The 25,185-nt window shown below is 53.8% G+C and overlaps 1 protein-coding gene across 1 annotated transcript; it reads left to right on the forward strand.

Moving 5' to 3' along the window:
• Positions 1–1,441: 1,441 nt before the first annotated feature.
• On the forward strand, positions 1,442–24,661 carry GDAP1L1 (ganglioside induced differentiation associated protein 1 like 1). The gene is made up of 6 exons (XM_046680030.1): positions 1,442–1,621; positions 8,231–8,423; positions 9,415–9,588; positions 14,837–14,934; positions 15,748–15,862; positions 24,318–24,661. Exons 1-6 carry the CDS (start codon positions 1,442–1,444, stop codon positions 24,659–24,661), a joined length of 1,104 nt encoding a protein of 367 aa, XP_046535986.1.
• The last annotated feature ends 524 nt before the right edge of the window (positions 24,662–25,185 follow it).

The raw sequence follows: 25,185 nt of genomic DNA on the forward strand, positions 1-25,185 counted from the left end.
CCGAATTCGCAGACATTTGAATTTTCCCTCAAGACACACCAAATCCTTCTTTGCAAAATCAAACTGAACAACAAGCCACTCTGAGGAGAAAGAAGAAATAAAGATTTCATAAAAGGAGAATTTGCTGAACCCAGGAGGCTAATGTGGCAACTGGGACTTAAAAGAAAAATGTACCTCCAAGCTTCCTGGCTACCAAAGCAAAAAGGGAAACCCGTGGGCCACAGAACTTTTGTCATGTAGTAAAGGAAGGATACTGATTCCTTAAAGAGCCATGCTTATCAGTCTGGGAGGGTGACATGCCCAGGAGTCCTTGGTAGCATGACATTGGGAGAGGGGGTAAACTGAGTGCTTATTTTCCTGGTGCATTGATTTGCTCAATGGTAAGTAAATTAAAACACAATATTTATAGTAAGGAAGCAAGAGTATATTAAGGAACTTTGTGTAAGGTTCCTGTGAATGTTTAGGATAGACTATGTGACAGCAAAGGCCTTACAGGCTTTCCCTGGGCTCCTCTAGTTATGCCTCAGTCTCCTAGGCTGAAGATGTGACCTTGGACCAATGACTTGACATCTCTGAGCTTCACCTTCCTCATCTGATAAAAATGATTACTGTGCAGATGAAATGTGATGATGCATGTAAAATGCTTGAGTTGATAAATGTTTATGGTGCTGTTTGTATTATTACCATACTATCATAACCTTATGGCGAAGAGCATAGACTCTGGAGCAAGACAGCCTGGGTTTGAATCTCAGCTCCACCACTTACTAGCTAGGTGACCTTGGGCAAGGTCTCTTAGCCTCTCTGTGCCTCAGTTTCCTCCTCTGTAAAATGAGGCTAACAGGATTATTGTAAGGGTTAAATGAGCTGATAGTTATAAAGCCTTAGGATGGCGCCTGGCACACAGTAGGTGCTATGTAAGTGTTTGTTCAACAAACTGTAGTTTGTTTCCTTCTGCCCTTAGAGGTCCTTCAGGAGAAAAGTTAGGAAATAGCTTCAAAGAGAGACAAGCTATTTCCAGACACTAATTTATAAAACTAACATCTCTAAAACACCAGTTGTCCTAAGTATTTGCTTCTTAGAAGATTGAGAGGCAAAATGAATTTATAATGATGGAATCTTCGGCAGGTGACCGGCCAGATATGAGCTATTTGGGGCGCATGGCCCACTTGCCCATGGCTCCTTGCAGCCCTCCACGGAGCCTGCCAGGGAGGACTGGTGTCTTTTCTGGGACTGGCCAGGGGCGGGCCAAGGGGAAGAGGACGGAAGGAGCTCCCGGGATCCCCTCGCCCCTCCCCCACTCGCCCAGTGAGTAATGACATTCACGGAGAGGGGAGGGCGGGAGCGAGGGAGAGGGGCAGGCTCGGCGAGGCCATGTGATGCTCGGCGAGAGAGCCGCCGCCGCCGGAGCCTCCTTCTCTCCTGCCTCTGATTCCGGGCTGTCATGGCGACCCCCAACAACCTGACCCCCACCAACTGCAGCTGGTGGCCCATCTCGGCGCTGGAGAGCGATGCGGCCAGGCCGGTGGAGGCCCCTGCCGCGCCCGAGGCGGCCAGCCCCGCCCATTGGCCCAAGGAGAGCCTGGTTCTGTACCACTGGACCCAGTCCTTCAGCTCGCAGAAGGTAGAGCCCGGAGGGAGCAGGGGACCCGGAGGCGCCTGGTGCTTGGGAGGTTTCGGGGAGGGGATGGAGGAGAGCTTAGGGGGTCTGAGACCTGGTGAAGACTGGAGGGTAGAATCTGGGGTTTCTGGGGCCAGGAGGACAGGGGATGCTAGGCTGTCTCCCAGGAGGTGACTGGCCCTGTCTTGGGGCACTGGAGCGTCGTCCCCAATTCTAGGACCATCCATTCTGCCTCTTTCCCTCCCAGAAAGACCCGCTCTGTTGGAGGGCTGAGAAGAGAGACAAAGGCAAGGGGAAGGGAATGGGAACTGCTGGGAAGGCGGCCTGCTGGAGGGGGCGGCTGCCGTGGGGAGGGAGGAGGAGCGCTTCCCGGGGTCCAGCCTCCAGCCCCGCTGGTCCCGTCCCAGGCCCTCCCTCAGCGCAGCCATCCTGATAGACAGGTGCTCCAGGTTACACCTTCTCTGCCCCTCTGCCCGGCAGGGGGGCCTTCCTCTGGCTGGGGCTTGGAGGGTCTCTTCAAAGCCCTCCTCCCATCTCCCCTCATCTTCACTGAGAAGGAAGGAGTTAACCCATCTCCTCAGACCAGCTGGCTCGGCCCTGTAAGAGCTGTGTTTTGCTCTTAAAGGCACAGGGGGCCCCTCGGCCCCTTTTCAGACCCAGAGGAGCTGGAGGGCAGTTGAAGATCCAGCCTGGTGCTGAGTTATCGGGGTTCCCGCTTCCTCGGGGTGAGGGCCAGGCTCTGCGCCTGTAAGACGGCCGGCTCTAGGGGCGCATCTCCCACCCTGGGTGGCTGTCCTGCCTGTGGGGCACGGATTCAGCACCATGGCCAGGGCCCAGCGACCGGTCCTGCTGTGGCCTAAGCGGCGCCCACCTCCTGACCCCCGGACCCTTCCTCCCTGGAAGATCCTTTTGTTCCATTCACTCATTTTCCAGATGGAGAAACAGATCCCTTAAAGAGAAAGGGCCTTGGAGCAAAAAGACTTGGGTTTGGGTTTTGATCCAGGCTCAGTTTCATCTTCTGGAAAATGGAATAATAACAATAGCTACTTTTTCTACTTCCAACCCCTTCTCAGGGTTGCTGAGAGGGTTGCTGAAGAGGCGGTATAACTTAGTGTTCTAGACTGGCAGTACTCAAACTTCAGCCTACGTTAGCACCGCTGCATGATCCTGGTTAAACACAGACTGACGGGCCCTGCCCGGCTCTTCCGCCTCAGCAGGTCTGGAGCGGAGCCTAGATGTGCCTTTCCGACAAGCTCCCAGGTGATGCTGATGAAGCTGGCCCCTCTTTGAGCAGCCCCAGTTTAGAGTACAGACTCTGAGGCCAGGCGGTCCCCCGTGGGAGGGCCATCTTCCCCAATAACTCACTGTGGAGCTTTGAGCAAGTCACTTTGCCCCTCCAAAGCCTCAGTGTTACCACCTGTAAAATGGAGCTGGTGGAAGTACCTTCCTCGGAGGGCCATTGTGAGGGTGAAATGAGATGCACAAAAAGTGCTGATGGCAGTGCCTGGCACGAAGTCAAGGCTCTGATAATAATAGGTGTTATGATGTCACTAAAGGGCTAGGAAAGAAGGGGTCAGGTTAACCAAGGTCACGCTAGGACTCACCCATGACTTCTACACCTGCATGCTGAGCGCCTACTGCGTGCCAGGCTCAATGCAAGTTGCTGGGGGTTTGGAGATGAATCAGACTGACCTCCAGATTCCAGAATCTCCTCCCACTCAGGACCTCAGGAGTCAGGACCCAGGGGCTGGGACTGGCCAGGGGGCAGGAGGATGGCACCTCCCACCTCCGTCCCCCGAGGGGGCCTCCTGGAATATTGCCCATTCAGCCTGTGCTCAAGCCTAAGGTGGCCCCCTAGTCAGGGATGGGACTGCCCACCAGGAACCCATGTGACCAAGCCTCTGACCAAGCTAGCCTGAGCATCCTCCTGCCTCCCTGCCGGGCCCTTCCCCCTGCCCAGGGGCCCAGGGTGAGTTCTAGAGGCAGTGTAGCCTGGTGGAAAGGGCATGGGCTTTGCAGTCAGATGGTCCTGGGTTCCAGTCTCATCTTGAGTGCTGACTGGCTGTGTGACCTTGGACAAGCCACTTTACCTCTCTGTGCCTTCATATCCTCATCTGGAAAAAAGGTCTTTTGCATCCCACCCTGCAGACTTCCTGGGGGATTGAGAGGACATGGACATATGTTAAGTGTCTGGCACGTAGTAAGAGCTTAGCAGGCAAGTTTCCTTCCTTCCCTTCAGTCCTGAAGGGCCTTGCCGGCCCGCGGGGATCAGTTCCCCTCTGCGGAGCATCTGAGAAGCCTGTCCTTAATGGCACACGAACTATTAATAGCAGAAAGGAGCACAGCCCACCAGGTGGTGGCTCCATGGGGCCTCTGAGGACCATTGCAGAGCCAAAGGGCAGCAGGATGGAGAGGGAGCCAGAGCCCAGACTCTGGGGCCGGAGTGCCGGGGGCTCAATGTCAGCCCCACCACTGAGCAGCTGGGTAATCCTGGGCAGCATGCTTCGCCTCCGTGCCTCAGTTATCACGTCTGTAGGCTGGGAATAATCAGCAGCTCCCGGAGAGGGGCGTTGTGCAGACTCAGCAGTTGTGTCATATAAACCACCTGGAGCTGCACCCGGCACGTGGCAAGTGCCAGTTAGTGCCCTGACACGCACAGACACGAGGTCAAACCCAGCTCTGCCACTCCCCAGCTCTGTGGCTCGCGCCAGTGTCTTCCCCTCTCCAAGTCGCAGCTCCCTCGTCTGTCTGGGAGCCAGCGCGGTACCTACCTGGGCAGCTGTGAAGGCTGAATGACGTCATGCCCAGCCACACACTTCACACAAGCCCTGAAAAACCTGGATGCTGAGCAAATTTCAGGCACCATCACAGGGGATGTTTGGGGCCGTGGGGGTCAGAGGAGGCTCTAAGTGCCCGGCGTAGGTGTTAGTGTGCATCTGAGGCTGTTCCTGGCCCCAGCCTCCTTCTTCAAGGGGATGAGGTTGGGAGGGACAAAAAGTGCAGGGAGTCAAGACACCAGCATTCTAGTGCTGGCACTCCCAGTACTGGCTGTGTGACCAGTACTGGCTGTGTGACCTCGGGTAAATCCTGACCCTCTCTGGTCCTCAGTTTCCTCAACAGGAAAATGAACTAGATCTTTCTAGTCCTGGCTCCCTCCCTCCTCAGGCAGAAAGAAGTTCCCTACCTCTGTGGGCCCCCAGCCCTTCGAGCATCTTTCTGTCCTCACACCAGCCAGTTTTTTAAAAAGATTGCTACTTACTAGCTGTGTGACTTTGGCAAGTTACTGTCTCTGTGCCTGTTTCCTCTTTTGTAAAATAAGTGTGATTCCAGTACCTCCCACCCTGGCCTTACAAGCTCTTGAGCAGTGGCTTCCCAGCCCTGTCCGTGCTGCCCCCGGCCCCCCACCACCTCCAGGAGGCCCACAGGCGGGAGCTACAGAGCTCACTGTTCCTCTGCTGAGAAGCCTGCCCCGGCTCCCCAGGTCCCTCCAGGGAAAAGCCAGGGTCCTCATCGTGGCGCCCGGCCCTGCCGCGGGACCCTAACCCTGCTGGGGTCATGGACCCCTCATCAATTAGGGGAAGCCTCTGGACCTTTCTCAGAATAGTGCTTTTAACTGAATAAAATGAAACACCTAGGATTCTTAGATTAGAAGAGAAACGAGTCACCCTGAAGGACAGCTATTGACATATTTTTAAACAAACTCGTTGCATAATAATGTATGTTTTTGTATTAACCCCTTATATAAGCGATCCAGGGGCAGGGCTGACAGCCGTGGTGATGTTGAAGTTGTGCTGCATGTAGCTACCACAACTGTGAAGTGATGACAGTATCAGATCTCTAGTGGTGACAGCATCACAGGCACTGCTAACACGACCATGCTTTGTCGCCTACACGCATAATTGAAGAAAATGCTAAATGTCGGTGTGAGATGCCTGAACATAAACATGCAATTTTCCCATCCTACTTCAAGGACTCCCTGAGTTTATTCATGGACCCCTGGGGCTTGGAGTTAAAAAGCCCCTGGGCATTAACCCCTCTGACCGCCTCCCCTCTCATCTCCTCTGTCCACCCTGCTCCAGCCATGCTGGCCTTCTCACACGTGACCTTTTCAAACATGTCAGACATGCTTCTGCCCCAGGGCATTTGCACTGGCTGTCCCCTCTGCCGGGAACTCTCTTCTTTAGATCCGTGTGTGGACCACTCTCTCACTTCATTCAAGCCTTTGCCCAAATGTCACCTTCTCAGAGAGGTATGCCTTGATGGCCCGCCCTATTTAGAATTGTCACCTGATCCTCCAGCATCCCCAGATCCCCTTACTCTGCTCTGTTTTGTTTTTTTTTTTCTGATGAACTCACCATCTTTGGACATACCATATCATTTCCACTGATCATCTGTCTGCGCCCACTAGAATGTCAGTTCCCTGGGGACATTGTTTCACTCACTGCTGAGTCTCCCGCACTTAGAACAAGGCCTGGCACAGAGTAGATACTTGATAAATAAGTGTTGAAAAGTGACGAATTTGTAAGCCAGGAGGTGTTACATAAAAATGGTGTTTGATTCTGTAAATCTGAAACTGCTCTAAGATATAAAGTTTGTTAATTAAAAAATAAGGTATTTGAGATAAATAAACTGAGGCTCAGAGACTCTACGTGTCTTTTACAAAGTCACACAGCAACTAAGTGGCTGGACAGAGATGCCAACCAAGCCCAGCACAGCTGCCTCATAACACAGGCCGGGTGAGGAGGGACCGTGCTTAACAGTGAGGACGAAGCACCAGTGGGCACATTCCAGGCACCTGCAGGAAAGAGCGTTTGCCCAGAGATGATGTCTGTTACGCAGAGTGGTGACTCCTAAGTCTGGCCCAGCTCCAGGAGGCAGAGGTGGCAGATGGCCTGGGTGGAGGCGTGCCCTTCCCCTGGGCCCGGCTTCCTCCCGCACCCCCTCCCTCACAGGAGAGCTCATGGCTCTGGCCTGCGGCTCCGCTAAAGGAGAAAGTCTCCTTGGCCGCCAGCAGGCGTGACCCCGAGGTGCCTCCAAGGGCTGTTCTGCCTCTGAAGACGCCCCCTCTGTGGCAGCAGCCCCGCTGGCACCCTCACTGGAGCCTCAGGGCAGGGCCCGGGGTGGTCTCTGGGGGCAGGTGGCCTGCCAGAGCCGAGGGCTGGTTGGGCCCTGTTTCCATCCCCTCAGAGGGCCCCACTCGGCAGAGGCGGGGCGGCAGGGGTGCCCTGTCCCCAAGGCCAGACATGTGGGACAGGCGGGGAGACGATGGCCCACTCCAGCCTCACTCCAGCCTCGGCTGCTCTGGGCTCCTCCAGGGACAGGCACACCCGCGAGGATGCTCAGATACACGTGTACACACACGGCCTCGCTCATGCCCGCTCACACCAACACACACAGGCACACGCTCACACCCCCACTAATGCACATGCGCTCACACGCTGCTTGAATATTCACACGCAATTGTACACTCCTCCATACACACCCACACTCCGGCACACATATGCACACACAGACATTTGCTTACTCGCGTAGTTGCCACTCACACTCATGTACTCACACTCGCACACTCACACGCCCAGACCCAACAGGCACCATCCCTGGTGTGCTCTCTGCCACAGCCCCTCCCCCTCTGTCACACAGAGCCAGCAGGTCCTTCCCACAGCCCTGAGCCAGGCCTGTCCCCTGCACATGTGAATGTGGCATCAGCTCACACAGGGCTGCCAGGCACTCCATGAACACGGGGTCCAGCCCGTCGTTTTATGAATGAGAAAAAGGAGGCTCAGGAAGGGGCAGTGATAGCTCTAAGGTCACACAGCACTGCTGTGGCAGAGCCAGGGCCAGGACCGGAGTCCCGCCTGCAGGACAGTCCCCTTAGCTTTTGGCTAATGGAGCAAATGAATCTGAGAACGAGAGTTGGGGGTTCCGGGGTTAATCACCTCCCCCCTCACCTTGACAGTCCACGGAACAGAGAGGGTGTTCCTGTTAGCTGTGAGGGTGCAGCATGAAGTACTCCAGGACAGGAAGGTGATTGGGGACAATAAAGGGCTCGAGCGATGTTGGCAAATTATTTTTCACCTCACTTTGTTTCTCAAGTACTTCGAGAAATTTAGCTATTGATCATGATGATAATAAGAATTTCTGCAAATTTCCCGGCCAGATGCACCCTGGAGGCCAGGCCGCGAGTTCAGTCGTGGTCATGACAATCTCGAATTGAGTGCCACGTCTGGACGGCAGGCACTGGGTTGGTACTACCAATACTTCCATTTTGCAAATCGGGAAACTGAAGCTCAGAAAGTTTAAGGAATCTGCCCAAACTCACAGAGCAGAGCCAGGAATCCTACCCCAGGTATTTCCAGCTGTGAAACCCAGCCCGTGACCAGCAGGCAGCACTGCCCCTTGTCCCCAGAGCAGGGCTGTGTTCCTCCTGCCACCAGGCCCCAGGCCCCTGGGAGATATCCGCCCCCTCCCAGGGGCCCAAGAGTGGGCTGGAAGCAACAGTGTCCCCTCCTGTGTGTGACCTCTGACCTCCCTCCCCGCACGCCCCACCCCGCCTGGGCAGAGTGTCCCCCGTGTGTCCGCCCGCCTTCCCCGCTCTGACCCTGGCGCCTGCAGGTGCGGCTGGTGATCGCGGAGAAGGGGCTGGCGTGTGAGGAGCGGGACGTGAGCCTGCCGCAGAGCGAGCACAAGGAGCCGTGGTTCATGCGGCTCAACCTGGGCGAGGAGGTGCCCGTCATCATCCACCGCGACAACATCATCAGCGACTACGACCAGATCATCGACTACGTGGAGCGCACCTTCACGGGAGGTATGGCCGCCCCCGCCAATGGCCCACGGGCTCACACAGGTCCCGGGACCTCGGGAAACCTGGGGAGACCCACTGGGGCATGGGCAGGGCCTAGGGTCCCCCAGAAGGAGCCACGGGGAGGCTCAGATGCCCCCAGGAACCACAGAGCCACCGGCATGGCCACAGATCCCCAGGGACCCCACGGACCTTCCCCCCAGTACTCCAGGGAAAGAGCATGGGCCAGCCACCCCCTAGGAGCACTGTGGGTCCAGCCTCTCCCCAGAAGCTCTGGAGTCACAGGCAGGACCACAGACCCTTTCGAGCCCCTCACGCATGAGAGAGACCCAGACCCTCTCTAAGTCCCCACAGACAGGGCCCAGGTTTCCAGGGATGGCAGGCACCTGGAGGACCCAGCCCCCGGAAACCCTGTAAGCATAGTCAGGGCCACAGACTCCCCGGGAACCCCACAGACGTGAGCCCAGATACCCTAGACCATTGCAGACATGCACAGGGCCCAGACACCCCAGAACTCCCCAGACCCCTGTGTCCCCTTCCTCCATCCCTGCAGCCTTGCTCCTGCCCACGGCAGAGGCTGCCAACAGCGCCGCGAGGGGACCAGAGTCCAGACATGCGCTGTGTCACAAGAACATGAATTAGTTACCAACATTTAAAGCCCAAAGAGTTTAGTTTCAAATATCCAGGTTTCCAGCTTCTCTTGAAGTCTGGCAACACTGGGCCCAGACCCCCAGCTGTCCCCTCAAGGGACAGCTTGGCAGGGGTCCAGTGAGGAGAGGTGGGCAGCCAGGACCGTGGGATCCTGTGTCAGCCAGCCAGGTGGGGACTTTATCTCAAGAGTCCAGGTTGGGGTGAGGGGTCGAGACCTCTGGGCCGCGACATTTTGGGGTTCCAGGACGTTGGGGTCGGGAGATGGGGTGCCAGAGGCTGGCCTCTGAGTCAGGGGGGCGGAGCCGAGGCAAGCCCCCGCCCAGCCCCGCCCGGCCGTGCCCCGCAGAGCACGTGGTGGCCCTGATGCCCGAGGCGGGCAGCCCGCTGCACGCGCGGGTGCTGCAGTACCGCGAGCTGCTGGACGCGCTGCCCATGGACGCCTACACGCACGGCTGCATCCTGCACCCGGAGCTCACCACCGACTCCATGATCCCCAAGTACGCCACGGCCGAGATCCGCAGTGAGTCCCGCGTGGCGGCAGCCCGCTCACGAACTCCCTTCGTTGTCCACCACCTCCCTTTCAAGAGGAGTCCTCCCTCCTCTCCTTCCTCCCGCTCCGGCTCGCTAACTCTCCCTCTTCCTGTTAGTCCTTCTCTCCCTCTTCCTGTCTCTGCCTCTCTCTATCCCTTTCTGTCCCTCTCTCCCCATCTGGGTGCCTCCGGCTCTCTCTTCCTACCTTTGTGCATCTCTCTCTTTCTCTCTCTGCCTCCCGCTTGCTTTCTCTCCACCTCTCTCTCTGGCCCTCCATCTCGTTCACCCCGTCTCGAACTATGTCTCTCTCCCTCCGGCAGCTTGTGTCTCAGTCCCTCTCCTGACCCTATTCTTGTCCTGACAGCCCGTGCAGAGGCTTGTCTTGTCTGTGGGGAGCTGGGCACCTCCACACAGGAGTCCAAGCCCCGGACACCTGGGGTGGGGGCCCAGGGCGGTCAGGGCGGTGGTTGGCAGTCCAGGGCACTGAGTGACATCAGGGTTTGCGTCACCAAGGAAGGCCACCAAGAGATGGTGAGGCCCCCCGTGGGGTCTCTGATTTCTGATTCAAGTGTCGCTCGTGCACTGTCCTAACTGCCAGCCTGGACGCGCCCCCAGCCTAGTTCATCCTTTTGTCTCCAGCACCCAGTAAACGGGGGTTGAATTAAATCAGATTATCCATCAACGACAGTTTACAGACTTTGCTCCAGGCTCTGTGCAGACGCCATGGGGGCCGAGAGACAGACGAGGCGTGACGACTCTAAGTAGATAATAGGTGCTCAGAAAATGGTCGCTTCCTGCCTCTCAAAGGAGTGAGGCTGAGGTTCAAAGGCAGGCAGGGGCAGCCCGTGGAATTCCATCTCGCCCCTTTAGAGCGCCCTTGAACAAGACTCAGGATTTGTCTATGTTGTCCTGTCCCCATTCAGTTGACAGCATTTATGAGGTCGCCTACGACCCGGACCCTGGGCAGCGGGCTGGGGACAGTCACAGCTTCTACCATCACAGGGTCACAGTTCTGTGGAGGCAGAAAGTCAAGTGACCAGGTAATGGCAGTTTGGGACCGAGTCGAAGTGAGCCACCTCTCAGCAGGGCAGTCTGGCACTCTGTGTCAAACAGGAGAAGGCCCACACATGGAGATCACCCTGCAGTTACACGGGACGTGGGTGCCTAGAAGTGTGTACAAGGACGTTCATTGCACTGTAGGTGGGAATAGCAAGAAGCTGGAGACAAGCCAGCTGTCCCTGAGTTGGGAAGTGGATAAATAAATTCTCGTATTTCCATACAGTGGAATGCTGTGCATCTCTTTAAAAAAAAATAGGCATATGGGGGCCAGGCCCATGGCCAAGTGGTTAAAGTTCTGTGTGCTCCACTTCGGTGGCCCGGGTTCATGGGTTCGGATCCTGGATTGGACCTACTCCACTCATCAGCCATGCTGTGGCAGCATCCCACATACAAGTGGAGAAAGATTGGCACAGATGTTAGCTCAGGGCCAATCTTCCTCATACACAAAAAAGTAATAAGCATATGGAATGCTCTCTAAGATATGTTAGTTACTAGGAATAAAGTAAAGGGCAAAACAATACACTTAGTGTGCTATCATTAATATATTTAAAAGGGGGTTAAATGGATACACAGGTGCCTGCAAACACAGTGTTTCTGGAAGGATGCGTGGGAAGCTGCCAGTAGTGGCTGCTGTGGGGGAGCAGAAGTAAGGGGCTGCAGACTAAGAGGAGAGAGGTGGCCTTTTCACTCTACAGTCTTTAATATTGCTTGAATTTTTAAAAAGGTATGCGTGTATAACCCGTTCAAAACAAGATTGATTGAAACTTTTTTACTTAGATATAACAGACATATAACATTATGTTAGTTTCAGGTGTACAACATAATGACTTGATATTTATATACAAAAATGTTTGACCTAGGACCAGTGTTATGATAAGGGGACCACAGGGGATGCCCATCCAAGGCCCTGGGGTCATTGAAGGCTTCTGAAATGCAGCAACATCCAAGGATGACCAGGAATTAGAGGGGAAGGAGAGGGAGTCCTTCCAGGTTCGCGGGTAGGAGAGGTCGTGGTGTGTTCTGGGAACCGAAGGAAGTTCAGTGTGTCTGACATGTAGCCCGAGGGGGAGGGGGAGTCTGGAGAGTGGGTCTGGCAGAACTGGAATTGCCTCCAGAGAGCAGAGACAAACGGTGATGGGAAATGACATGATCAGACCTGCGTCTCACAAAGATCCCTCAACCAGAGGACAGTGGGTGAGCAGTCAGGACGTCCTGGCTGTCATCTAGGTGAGCAGTGATGGTGGCCTGGACCAGGTGGAGGCAGCCCCTAAGTGCTTCTGGGGGCTGGAGGTGCTCCCCCATCCTGTCCTGAGCCATTTGAAGGTGCAGAGAAGGCAGTCGGGGCTCCAGAGCAGGCCCAGCCTGCTCTCCCCTCTGAGGAGAGAGGGTCTCAGGACCCCAGTCCAGCTGGGGGTGGGGGATAGGGACCACACAGGATGCAGAAATCATCCTGCGGTGGCCTCCCAACTAGTCCAAAGTCTTTCCTTGGCCTAGTCTGCCCTCCCGGAGTCTAAACAGAGCCATGTGAGCAGCCCCAGTGACTGGCAAGAGAGGTGTGACCTTCACAGTCATAAAACATCAATGAGACTTAATATTGCCCTGACGCTGCAAGGTCTGGAGTGTGTTCACCGGGTTTGTATCAGGCCAGGAGATGGGGCGGTGAGGGGTGAGAACCCAGAGGGCAGAAGCTGAACAACTGCAGTCACTCACTCACTCGTTACATTCATTCGTTCATTCATCCAGCACTCCCTGAGCTCCTGTCTTTACCAGGCCTGTGTAGTCATGCACCACGTAACGACATTTCGATCAATGATGCACCACATATACGACGGTGGTCCCATAAGATTAGGACCATACAGCCTAGGTGCGTAGTAGGCTATACCATCTAGATTTGTATAAGTACACTCTATGATGTCCGCACAGTGATGAAATTGGCTAATGATGCATTTCTCACAATGTATCCCCGTCATTAAGGAACATGTGGCTGTACTGGGTTTTAAGGGAACAGAGATGAATCTGACATAGCCACTGTTCTCTAGAAGCTCAAATTCTAATGGAAGACGTATACATCCAGAGATAAGTACATTAGTATCAAAATCTTCATGTACATCAGTACAGATTGTGCACTGCACAAGTCCACTGGGGCGCTATTCACATAGACTGCACTGTGAATGGAGCTGTGCAGTGGCAGCTCTGATTAGTGTGTTTACATTCCCTGGCAGAAATCTGTACAATGGACACTGGAGGACAAAGGCACTGAGTGGTCAGACCTCCTAGAGGATCAGGAAGGGCTTGGTGGAGGAGACAATCTTGAGCTGGATCTAGAGGGGACTTTTAGGAATACAGGAGAAGGCTCTTCCAGGAGGAAGAAGGAATGTGAGCAAAGGCCTAGAGGTCTGGGGTGGTCTGGCACATTCAGAGAATGTCAAGCATTTGGAGTGGCTGAAATGTTACCATCTGGGCACGGGGACAGTTGGGGGGACCCAGTGAAAGGTGGAGCCAGTGAAGGGAGAGGACATGGATCCTGCTGGGCATCTGAGGACAGTGAGGAGCCGGGGCGGGGGGGGGGGGGGGGGTTAAGCAGGGGTGGCATGGTCCAGTGTGCATCTGAGGAGGATCTCTGGCAGAAGTAGAGAGAAGGGCTCGGAGGGGAGTCAGTGCAGGCGACAGGGTGAGTCAAAATCATCCAGGCAAGAGATTAACAGGGGCAGTCGGAGGGGTGAAAGGGAGACGTCAAAGATGAGAAGGAGGGGGCTGGCGCCGTGGCCGAGTGGTTAAGTTGGCACGCTCCGCTGCAGGCGGCCCAGTGTTTTGTTGGTTCAAGTCCTGGGCACGGACATGGGGCTGCGCATCAAGCCACGCTGAGGCAGTGTCCCACATGCTACAACTAGAAGGACCCACAGCGAAGAATATACAACTATGTACTGGGGGGCTTTGGGGAGAAAAAAGTAAAAAAAAAAAATCTTAAAAAAAAAAAAAGATGAGAAGGAGGAAGGAGGAAGGGTCAACAGGACCCGGGACTATCTGGTCTGGGGAGGAGGGAGAAGGAGAAGTTGAGGACAGCCCCAGGCCTCGGACTTGGCCGGGCGTTGGGGAGGGGTGCCACAGTGTGGGGAGAACGCAGGGGAGGAGCAGGTGGAGCGGGGAAGATGATGAGGTCGGTCAGGCCAGGATGTGTTCGAGGAGCCTAAGGGATGACCCAGTGGAGTTGAGGCCGAGGGGAGCAGCAGGCAAGATTGGGGCACCGCCACACACTTGACCCGCCATGTCCCACATACCGGCCAAGAATTCCAGAGAAACCCTGCCCCAGTGAGGGAAAAGTCCCCGGGATCTTATCCCAATTAATATTTCCACCTCCTTTTGTAAAACCCACAGTTTGACTTTCAAAGTCAGAGATTTTCCAAGTTAGATTATAGGCCCCTTCCCTTCTCCCATTAAGAATAGTTCTCAAGGTGCTGCCTTGAGTGCCACCATTGACCCACCCCTGTCACCCTTGCCTTTTTGGCATCAAGGCCCGTTTTCCCAGGAAAGACGGGTCATCGAGTCCCTAAATCTTCAGGGAAGTTGCCTCACAGAAGTGGAAGTTTCAAGACACAGAATGTCTCTTACAGGTTTTCTTGCGTTAAACAAGCCTTTCCTTGCTGGGTACAGTGAAGGAGCACTAGACCGAGAATCAGAGAGGTCCAGGTTCACAGCCTGCTTGTCATTTACGAGCGTGGAACGTTACGTGGCCTCTGAACCTGTTTCCTCGCTCGAGAGAGGGGCTGATGGAGACACTCACTGATGTATGAGTTTAACCAAGTTGAGACTCGTATCCATTTCTGCCAAACTCCTACTCAGCCCCAAGAGTGGAGTGTCCTCCTCAGTGAGGCTTCTTGACGCCTGTGCCCCAGGCAGGGGCCCTCTGGGTCCCACAGCGTTCTCTTCACTCCTCATTACGGATGGATCTGCTGTGTCATGGAGATGTTTTTGTGTGTCTGTCTGTCCCACTAGCCTGAGCCGAGGGCAGGATGGCATCTCATCCATCCCTGTGCTGTGGCCTGTTGTGCCTACTAAGTGTTCGCTGTCAATATTGTAACTTCCCAATGTTTGGATGGGACCTACTCCAGGTTTGGGGGGGAAGACTTGGGGGTGGCACTGGGATCAGAAGAATGGGACCTTTCCTGTTCTCTCCCCAGGACATTTAGCCAACGCCACCACAGACCTCATGAAATTAGACCATGAAGAGGAGCCCCAGCTCTCCGAGCCCTACCTTTCCAAACAGAAGAAGCTCATGGTGAGTGCCGCCGGGCCTCCCCTCCCTCTTGCCCACCGTCTTTTCCATGGACGAGAACAACTGGGAGAGGCGGGTTCTAAGTAGAGGATCAGCTGATGACATGAAATTGAAACACTTCCGGCTTGCTTTTCCAATCCTGTCTCCTCTGTCATTTACTGGCTGTTTGACCTCAGGGAGGCCACTGTCCTCCTGGAGCCTCAGTTCCTTCCTGTCTGAGGTCGTGTCCCTAAAAGCAAAGCACTGGACAGAGGTTCTTGGGTGAGTGTGGTACTGAGGGAGCGCTCTGAGGAGAACCCAGTAAGGATGGGAAGGATAGGAAAGAGGAGGGGGCCAAGTTCACCTAGTCCCACAGGAAGCTCTGGAGCATAAGTGGTACCACAAAGGTGATCCACCTTGAGGCAAGGGGCCAGCGTTTTATACCCCTATATCAGTTGGTCATCGCCTACAGATTGCCTGGCAGGTGGCTGAGGGGTGGGGATAACCTTGCAAGTATTTCCGGGCAGCTCCTCATTGGCCAAGAGCAATGCTCTGGAGAAGGAGCAGTTATGAGCCCCTTTCAGCCAACTCTCACGGCAGCTGGTGTATGAGTACATCAGCCTGATGTGAGGGATCCTGCCAGGACAGCCAAGCTCACAGGATGGTGAGCGCCAGACGGAGGTGCTTTTTAACAGTGCGGCAACCTTTATACTTGAGGGGATATTTGGAGGCTGGGCTTGAAGAAGGGGGTTTGGGCCAAGATCCTTCCATCCCTGATGATCCCAGCTCTCCTGAGGGCAACTCAGCTCCTCTGGCTCCTGCCTGTCCTGCCCCCAGGCCAAGATCCTGGAGCACGACGACGTGAGCTACCTGAAGAAGATCCTCGGGGAGCTGGCCATGGTGCTGGACCAGATCGAGGCGGAGCTGGAGAAGAGGAAGCTCGAGAACCAGGGTGGGTGCCAGCCCTGGGGTAGGTGGGTGCTGGAGCCCACTCAGCCCACCCTGCCCCTGCCCGTCCCAGCCTCTTTTCTCCCCAAAGATCTCAGAGGACCTCCCAGGTGGTTAGGATCATGGGCTATGGAGTCAGGCCTAGCTTGGCCACTTACTAGTTGAGTGACCATGGTCAAGTACTTCACCTCCCTGGACCTCAGGTTCCCATCTATAAAATGGGGATAGTAGGAAGACCTACCTCAGAGAAATGTTGAGACATTCCATGAAATAACACCGTAGTGTGTTTAGATCAGCTTTGAGCACATAGTAGGTGTTTAATAAAGGTTGGTGAAGCTGGTGGTGCTGGTGGTGGTGGTGGTGGTTGTAACCCCTGCCCACCACACCATCTCACCTTTCTCCTGCTCAAGGCTGTGTTATGGCTCCTTCATGCTGCAGTCAGACATCCAAGCTCACCCAGACTCTCTGACCCTGACTCTTCCTGTTCTCAAGCAGCTCTCTTCTCTGGACCCTGGGCATGCCAGCTTCATTCCCACCTTGGCTCCTGCAGCTCTTCCAGCCTGGAGCACCCTCTCCACGCCACTCTGCTCCTTTTTCTTTTTACTCACCATCTTTGCCACTGCCTTTCTTCAGATTTCACTCTGGACCTTCCCATCTTGCTCTGTTTTGGGTGGCCTGTTAGTCTTGTCTCTTCAACAGTGCAAATGCGTGGGGCCTTCGCAACAGGCACTGCTCCACTCACAGCTTCACACACACACACCCACTTCTCTGTATATGGGAAGGTGGGAGCATGGTGCTCTAAAAGATGGGTTGGAGTCAGACAGATGTGAGTTGGAGTTCCAGCTTTCTTGCTTGTACATGTGACTTGACAAGTTGCTTTCCCTACTGAAGCCTCAGTTTCTTCATCTGTAAAATGGGAGGATAATAATACAACTTAAAGCCTTAACCCCATCTTGTTGGGCTCTTGTAAAAATTAAAGGCACTCAGCACATTGCCTGGAATATACTAGTTTAATACATCTGACAGCTAAAGGCACACACATTCTCCAGATGAGAAAACAGAGGCTCAGAGAGATGAAGTGACTTGCTCAAGGTCACACAGCTCATAAAGGGCATAGTTAGGGCAAGAACGAGTTCCCTCTGGATGGGTCCAGTGCCGTTCCAGGATCTCACAGCTGAGGCCTCAAGCACAAGGCAAGCACAGATGCCTAAAGTCCTGAACAGGGACGTTGTCATGTGTACCGAAGCCAGCTGCCTTCGATCTTTTCTGGAGAAAAGCATGGTATGGCTAAGTGAGTACAAATAACACATATCTCAAGGAGGAACTTTCTCATTTCTGTCGGAGAGGCTGCTTGAGGGGAGCCATCACAGAAGAGTGCCCAGGGGCCAAAAGGCTTGAGGGTTCTGTGACTGGCCTTTGGGGTCAGGCAGAGTCCCAGCTCTGCCATTCCCTCACAGGGTGACCTTAATTCTCAGGCATGTCTTACATGTTCGTGTGTGAATTTGCTGGGGCTGCCGTAACAGAATGCTGCAGAGTGGGTGGCTTAAACAGCAGAGCTGGATTTTCTCACGGTTCTGGAGGCTAGAAGTCTGAGATCAAGGTGTGGGCAGGGTTGGTTTCTCCTGGAGTCTCTCTCTTTGACTTACAGATGGCCCACTTCCTGCTGTGTCTTCCCAGGGTCCGTCCTCTGTGTGCGCGCCCCGGTGTCTGTGCGGCAACATTTCCTCCTCTTGTAAGGAGACGAGCTCTACTGGATTAGGGCCCGCCAGAACAGCCTCACTTCAACTCACCTCTCTAAAGGCCCTCTCTCCAAACACAGTCACCTTCTGAGATACTGGGGGTCAGGGCTTCCACGTACGAATTTTGGAGGAACACAATTCAATGCATAACAATTTATATATTCAACAACACTTACTGTGTGCCAGGCACTGTTCTAAGTGTTTCACATATTTCAACTCATTTAATCCCCATAACAACTCTAGGAGATGGGTAATATGAGTACCTCCACTTAACAGATGAGGAAACTAAGGCACAGAGAGGTTCAGTACCCTTCCCAAGGTCACACAGATACAAGTGGTAGAGGCTGGATTCAAACCCTGGCTCCTGGAGTCTGAGTTCTTAAGCACTAGCTCTGGTGCTTCTTCTGTTCTGTGAAAGGTGACAGAAGGCAGGCCTGCCTCACAAGGCTGTTGTGGGGAACAATGAGAAAATGTATGTAGGGCTCAGCACATTCCTGGCACATGGAATGGAAGAGTCTGGAATATTAGCTGCTGCTACAATCAAGGGAGACACAGGGTCTAACCTGGATGGAGGCCAGAGTTGGTGGTCCTGGAAAATAGCTGTGGACACACACTCCTCATGATCCTGAGACTGGGAGCCTCCTGACCTCACTCTGTTTTGGTCCTGAGGTCTTCCAAGAGGAGGCAGCATTGCACTGCCCCATGGCAAGATGACTGGGGGTGTTCACGATGGAGAGATGTGGGCAGTCCTGTGTCCCTCCAGGGCTGGTGGAGGCAGCAGAGGCCCGGAGGTGGCTGTGGGTTTTAAAGCTCTGACTGGCTGGACTCACGTGGTCTCTGTACCTCATTCACCCACCAGGAGCCCCAAACCTGTCTGGGGGGAATGCTAACACCCTCCACTCCTCCCCTTGTGGGGCAGAGCCCGGGGCTGGGAGGCATGACAGTGTCACAGAGGGAAATTGGGCTCCACCAAGGAGAGAAGTATCAAGTACTTTGTGGGCGTATCTTAAAACTGCCACGCCTGCCCTGAGGTCCCCCACATTGAGGGGGGGGTAGAGGCAGAGGAGCTGGCAAAGCCAACCAATGGAGTGGCCAGTGAGGTGTGAGGACCCTTGTGCCAGAGGAACCCAGAAAGGATTGTGTTCTAAGGAGCGAGGACAGTGTCAAGTGCTGCTGGGAGGCTGAGTAAACCAAGGACAGGAAAATGTCCCCTGGATTTTGTCCCTTGGCTGTTGGTGGTGATCTTGCCAAGAGCAGTTCCGTTGAGACCTGGGGGCAGAAGGCTGCCGAGTGAATGGGAGGTGAGGAGTGAGGACAGCAGGTGTAGACAGGCCTTTTGAGAAACTGAGCTGTAGAAGCGAACAGAGAAATGGGGTGACGGCTGAAGAAGGATGTGGGGTGAAGGGAGGAATGGATTTTGAGACAGGAGAAACAAGAGTGTGTTTTCAGGCTGGTGGAAAAGGCCCAGTGGACAGGAGATATCGTGATGCAGGACCGATGGTGCAAAGTCCGTGAGAGGACAGGAGGGGCGTGGTTCAGGCAGAGTGCCCACAGGAAACAGAGGGCACCCTCAAATTGGGTAAGTTGAAGAGGGCTTGGTAAAGGGACCGTTTACAAATACGTGGGCAGGATGCAGGGGGATGACAGGAAAAGCACGGTCCCCCGGGCCTGGGGTGGTGAGGGTGGGAGCAGTTTTAGGAACCTGGACAGAAAGGCGTGTGGAGAGGGCCACCTGACAGGAGCTGTGACTTTCAGTCAGGGACACCGCCAGCCCATGGCAACCCACAGAGAGGAAACAGACTCTGACCTCACTCTCACCCGCCCCCCTGTCTCCTGCCTCTGCTCCCCAGTCACCAACCCCACTGGAGCCAGACGGCATGGAGCCCTTTGGCGTATCCATCAAGCCGGCCTGCTTGGGTACAGAGCAGCGTGGAGGAGGAGGAGAGTAGATCTAGAAGGCGAAGGAAAGATGCACAGCCTCAGACGGACGCGGGGAACTGCCCTTGAGAGCAAGCAGGTCACACCCTCCATTGTGCCCGTGGGGTGGAAGAACGCAGATGCACGTGCCTGGTTTGTGGGTTTCACAGTGGGAGTGAGGGCTTTCCCGTCTGAAGGCTCCTGTTTTCTGAATGAAGCATGAGGTGACATCATCAGCTGAGGTATGAGGAGGGAAGATGAAAGATGTGTGACTCTCTCTGCAGGGAGCAGGGAAGCGAGCTGACCCACGAGCTGTTACAGGACCCAGGCCGTGCCGAGTGCCCTCTGGGGCTTTGTGGTCATGCATTTAAAGCATAAGTGGTCCGTGTAATCGTCTGCAGCAGACTCAGCTGGCAGACTCAGAGAGGGCTCAAGACGGGGTTCGTCCAGGGCTGCAGATTGGGAAGAGAACGCACAGCTGGAGGAGAGGAGAAACCGAAGGGGTTAGGCCCTCCGGCGACATGCCAGCCAGATAGCAACACGTGTCCACGTACATACAAACTCAGGCATGGACATTCTTGAATAGTGACTCTCGCATTCATGCTGTGAACATCTGTCTGCAGGCAAACAGCCAAATGGATGTGGGCATACACTCCACTTATACATGCTGGAATCCCCACACCCCGTCGACCCAGATGCCCACGTGGGCGCATGTCCACATGCAGGTGCACAGTCAGCTGCGTGGTTTCGAGCAGGCACATACATGGGTAAACATACACACCATGCATGATGCAGACATAGACAGATCTGCACAGAGACCCAAGTAAAGAATGCGCCTATCCAAAGGGGCTTGGGTGTCTGTGGAGAGGCGTGAATTTGCCCGTGTTCATTTGCACGTGGAAAGAAGCAGCTTAATGTAAACAAGCACAGACTCTGGAACCAGATGGCTTGGGTTCAAATCCAGACTCTGCTCTGCCACTTACTAGCTGTGTGGTTTTGACCAAGTTACTTAACCTCTCTGTGCCTCAGTTTCCTCATCTATAATAATAGCACCTACTTGATAGGGTTGTTGTGAGGGTTAAGGAAACTACACCACACTCTCCTGGTTCGTCTGCCACCTCACAGGCTGCTCCTTCTCATGTACCTTCGCTGGTTTCTCCTTGTTGCCCAATGTCTAAACCTTGGTGTGCCCCATGCTCAGTCCTTGGTCCTGTTCTCAAAGCTGTCTACACTCACCCAGTCTGACCTGGGACTTCCATCCTTGATCCTGCCTCCGTTCACTGTTCCTCACCCCCATCGTGATCTCACCTCTCTCTGGACCTAGTACCTAGCGGTAATCCCCTGACCCGTCCCTGTGGGCACTGCCTTGCCTGCGCCTTCCACTCCCTTGCCCTCCTCTTGCTTCATTGTACTTTGCAAAACCTCAAACCTGGTTAAACCCAACTCTCCACCTGCTCAGCGCCTGCACCTGTGAACCTAAAGGTGGCTGGAGAAACACACCAGGGTGCTGGCTGGTCTTGTTCTGCATTCATGATCACCAGCCTTAGACGGCCTTCCTGCCGCCCCAGGCCGCCCACTGTCCCCTCTCCGGATGACTACTTAATACCTTCTCCTTTCTCCTCAACCCTCCAGCCGCTTCCCCCACATCCTCACTCTGAACTGACACTTTCTTTTTACATCACTGAGAAAATCAAAGCATTAGGAGGAGATCTTCACAGCTGACCCCACAGCTACCCACCCACCAGCATTAGTGTTCATACATACACCGTATCTTATCAATTCTGAGACGCCTCTTTGTTACATCACATCTTAGCATCTCTGAAATGGGAATGTTTCTCACAATCAATAGTTTAAGTGGCATCACTTCTTCTCCCTGGAATGGATGTCCTACATTTGACGAGAACTTACATCTGATGAAATACGGTACCCAGCTCTCCCTGTTCTTATCAAGGGTGAACTGTCCTTGAACTAGCCAGGACCAGCCGCTTCCCTCGTGTGCTAGATGCCATCCGCGCTCCTCCACTCTCGGTATTTCTCCCCACTCTCCTGTAGAATCCTTTCCCCTCTTTCACCAGATAATTCCCATCAACATGCTGGGTTTTTTCCTCCCAACTTAACAAAAACACTCTTGACCTGCCTCTCGCTACTGGCGTATCCTTCCCATTACAGCAAAACTCCTTGAAAGCGTGATCTTTGCTCAGCGTCTCCAATTCCTCTCCGCTCTTTGTCTCTTGATCTCCCTTTCACCGGGCTTTCACTGTCAGCATCCACTCCAGCTGCTCTTGGCGAGGTCCCCAGCGGCCAAACGCAATCACCAGTTCTCAGGTCTCCTCTTATTTGACCTCTGTGTGGCATTTGAACACAGCGGAGCGCTCTCTTCTTGGAACACTCTTATCTTGGCTTCCGGGACACCACACTCTCCCAGGTCATCTCCCACCTCACAGGCTGCTCCTTCTCATGCGCCTTCGCTGGTTTCTCCTTGTTGCCCACTGTCTAAATCTTGAAGCCCCAAAGCTCAGCCCTTGGTCCTACGCTCAGATCTGTCTACACTCATGCCCTCAGTGGTGTCTTCCCACCTCCGTGTGGATGACACACCCCTGAACTAGGTGTTTATACTCTAATTGCCAACTCATCCTCTCCCCTTGGATGTCTGATGGGCATCCTGAAGGTTGCATATTCAAGAACAAACCTCTGATTAGGACCTTCATTACACTTTACCTCCTCCCATGAAGCCACGAGCCTCTTGAGGAAAGACATTGCATCTTATCATGTCTTCATGCCCGGCACATACTACTAGACAGACATCTGTTGGATGAATGAGTAAACGAATGAACGAGAGGACACACAGTGAAGGGGGGGTGCTCAGGCTTTGATGGTGGAGGGCATTCAATTCATGGAATTTCTGAACTGAAAGGAACACCTCTTCAAAGGCACAGAAGCAAGCTTCCCAGGAAAGTAGCCCTCACAGGCAGTGTGTGTGGGGCATTCCAGGCATGGGGTTCAGCAGGGGCAAAGGCTCAGAGGCTGAAATGGGCAGGCTTGCTTGCAGGGGGGAAGTGTGGGCAAGTGGGCAGTTCATGAGAAGTCAAGATTAGAGAAGTATCTGGGAGCTAAACTATTGAAAGTGCTTAAAAGCCAGGCAGAGAAATTTGGGTGTTGACGTGTAGTCAGTGGGGAGAGTTGAGGTGATGCAGGAGAGCAAAGGAGCTCCAGAATTTCAAGTCTAAATAAACCACTAGGAGAAATATGTTGCACAAACAAGTGTTTCCTAAATACGCAGGCTAATTTTAGATGGCACATGACAATGGCCATAAATAACATAAAACCAAGTAGTGAGAATTATTCTCTTTTCAATTCTTTTGATTAAAAAAAGAGTATGAGCATGATGCTAGCAGTCAACCCCTAGAAAGGGGTTACATGTTAATATCTGCCCCTTTCTTCAAACAGACAAATAAATAAACGAAACAAGTCTTGGGCTCGGAGATTTTTGATGGGCGGTAGCATCCAGCTGGCATTTAATAGCATTTGTTTTGTTTTTGTTATACTTTTATCATTGCATATAGTTTGTGGCAAATGATACTGTTAATGATACAGTTTCTTTTTTCTTTCATCGTTCAGTAAGGAGGTAGTGAGCCAGCCACTGTTCTAGCTGCAGGGGATACAGCAGCAAACAAGACAGACCAAAATTCCTGCCCTCATGGGGCTTCCATTCTGGTAGAGGGTGACAGACAATAAACATAATGGGCACAATGCACAATATATGATCTAATCATGGGTGTAAGTCGTATGGAGGGAAACCAAGCAGGGGAGGAGGATAGCAACGGCTGGGATTGGGGTTTCAACTTTAATTGGTTGGTCACTGAAGCCCCCTAGAAGAGGGCATTTAAGAAAGACCTGAAGCTGGTGGAGGAGTATGCCCCGTGGTTATGTGGGGGAAGATTGTTCCAGGTAGAGCAAACAGTAAGTGCAAAGGCCCTGAGGTGGGAACGTGCCTGGGATGAAGAACTGCAAGGAGGCCAGTGTGGCTGAAGGAGAGTGAGCTAAGGAGGGAGAAGTAGAATCCAAGGTCTGAAAGGCACCTGGGGCCAGATCACATAGAGCCTCTAGGCCACTGGAAGGGCTTCAGCTTTTACTCTGATGTGACAGGGAGCCATTGGAGGGCTTTGAGCAGAGACAAGTGACATGATCCGACTTAAGTCAGATCCTTCTGGCTGCCGTGCTGAGAATGGACTCTAGGGAGTCAAGGGCAGAAGCAGGGACACATTTAAGGGGACGTTGTGATAATTCAGGTAGGAGATAATGGTTGTTGGGACCAGGATGGTAACAGTGGAGGTAACATCAAACCGTGGATATATTTTGAAGATAAAGCTTCTGGGACTTGCTGACAAATTGTATGTGGGGTATAAAAGATGGAGAAGAATTCGACGTGGCACGAGGCTTTGGCCTGAGCGGCTGGAAGGATGGAGGAGCTGTTACTGACACGGGATGAGTGTGATGATCAGGAGTGCAGTTTGGGACGTGTCGAGTTTGAAATGCATGGTGGACACCCAAGTGAGGCCGTAAAATGGGCAGTCAGATATATGAGTCTAGGGCTTAAATACACATATTTGCACTTAATATGTCAGTTGATTTAAAGACAAATAATAATAATAGAGGTAGTATAAGCATATGGCAAGAATCAGGAGTGAATGTCCTTGGGGAAACCCTGTGGCAGGCGGACAAAAGCCAGAGGAGTTGGCTAGGGAGGAGTGAGTGTATGGGGGAGATGAGCTGACCCCTCTCGCCCCGCCCCTTCCACTCTAGGGCAGAAATGTGAGCTGTGGCTTTGTGGCTGCGCCTTCACCCTCGCTGACGTCCTCCTGGGGGCCACCCTGCACCGCCTCAAGTTCCTGGGACTGTCCAAGAAATACTGGGAAGACGGCAGCCGGCCCAACCTGCAGTCCTTCTTTGAGAGGGTCCAGAAGCGCTTTGCCTTCCGGAAAGTTCTCGGTGACATCCACACCACCCTGCTGTCGGCCGTCATCCCCAATGCGTTCCGGCTGGTCAAGCGGAAACCCCCATCTTTCTTTGGGGCGTCCTTCCTCATGGGCTCCCTGGGCGGGATGGGCTACTTTGCCTATTGGTACCTCAAGAAAAAATACATCTAGAGCCAGGCCCGGGCTCGGAGTCCGACGGTCGCTGTCTGTGCTGTGTGATTCCTGACGAGCTCTCAGTAACGCACTGTCTCACGAACACTGGACAGCCCATCCCCGCCCCCTGTTCGGAGTAATTCTATCGTCAATGTGAAAACATTCCATAGTTTAGAAGTAGACAGTCGTCAATGCCGTGAGTCAAGGCCACGGCTCCTACTAAAGGAGAGAGAGAGTAAGTGTGTGAGAGAGAACAGAAACAAAACACGAATGCCTTTTCTTTCGACTCGAGGTCTCAAGCTGGAACTGTGGGGACTGGTTAGGATCTGAGGTGAGTCCCCGGCCGTTTCATCCACCAGGGCCCAGGTTCTGGGAGGTGCTGGGGGCTCGGAGGGCCTGACCCCTCGCCTCCCCTTCCCTCTTGCCCAGGGAACTCTTCCGCAGGACAAAGCCAACATCAAGACTCGACTCTTCTAAGTGGTACCTCCGGGTGGGGCTGGAGACCCGGAGACCCCACGGGAGACCCCTGAAGACCAAAAGGG

This window comes from Equus quagga, chromosome 12 (genome assembly GCF_021613505.1).
Source record: "Equus quagga isolate Etosha38 chromosome 12, UCLA_HA_Equagga_1.0, whole genome shotgun sequence".
In the NCBI taxonomy this organism is placed as follows: Eukaryota; Metazoa; Chordata; class Mammalia; order Perissodactyla; family Equidae; genus Equus; species Equus quagga.

What these genes read in the sequence shown, in the direction of transcription:
- GDAP1L1 (XM_046680030.1), top strand. Translation starts at nt 1,442, where the DNA reads ATGGCGACCCCCAACAACCTGACCCCCACCAACTGCAGCTGGTGGCCC. An exon ending in AGTCCTTCAGCTCGCAGAAG is followed by an intron (nt 1,622 to 8,230) that starts GTAGAGCCCGGA and finishes TGGCGCCTGCAG; the next exon opens with GTGCGGCTGGTGATCGCGGA. An exon ending in CGCCACGGCCGAGATCCGCA is followed by an intron (nt 9,589 to 14,836) that starts GTGAGTCCCGCG and finishes TTCTCTCCCCAG; the next exon opens with GACATTTAGCCAACGCCACC.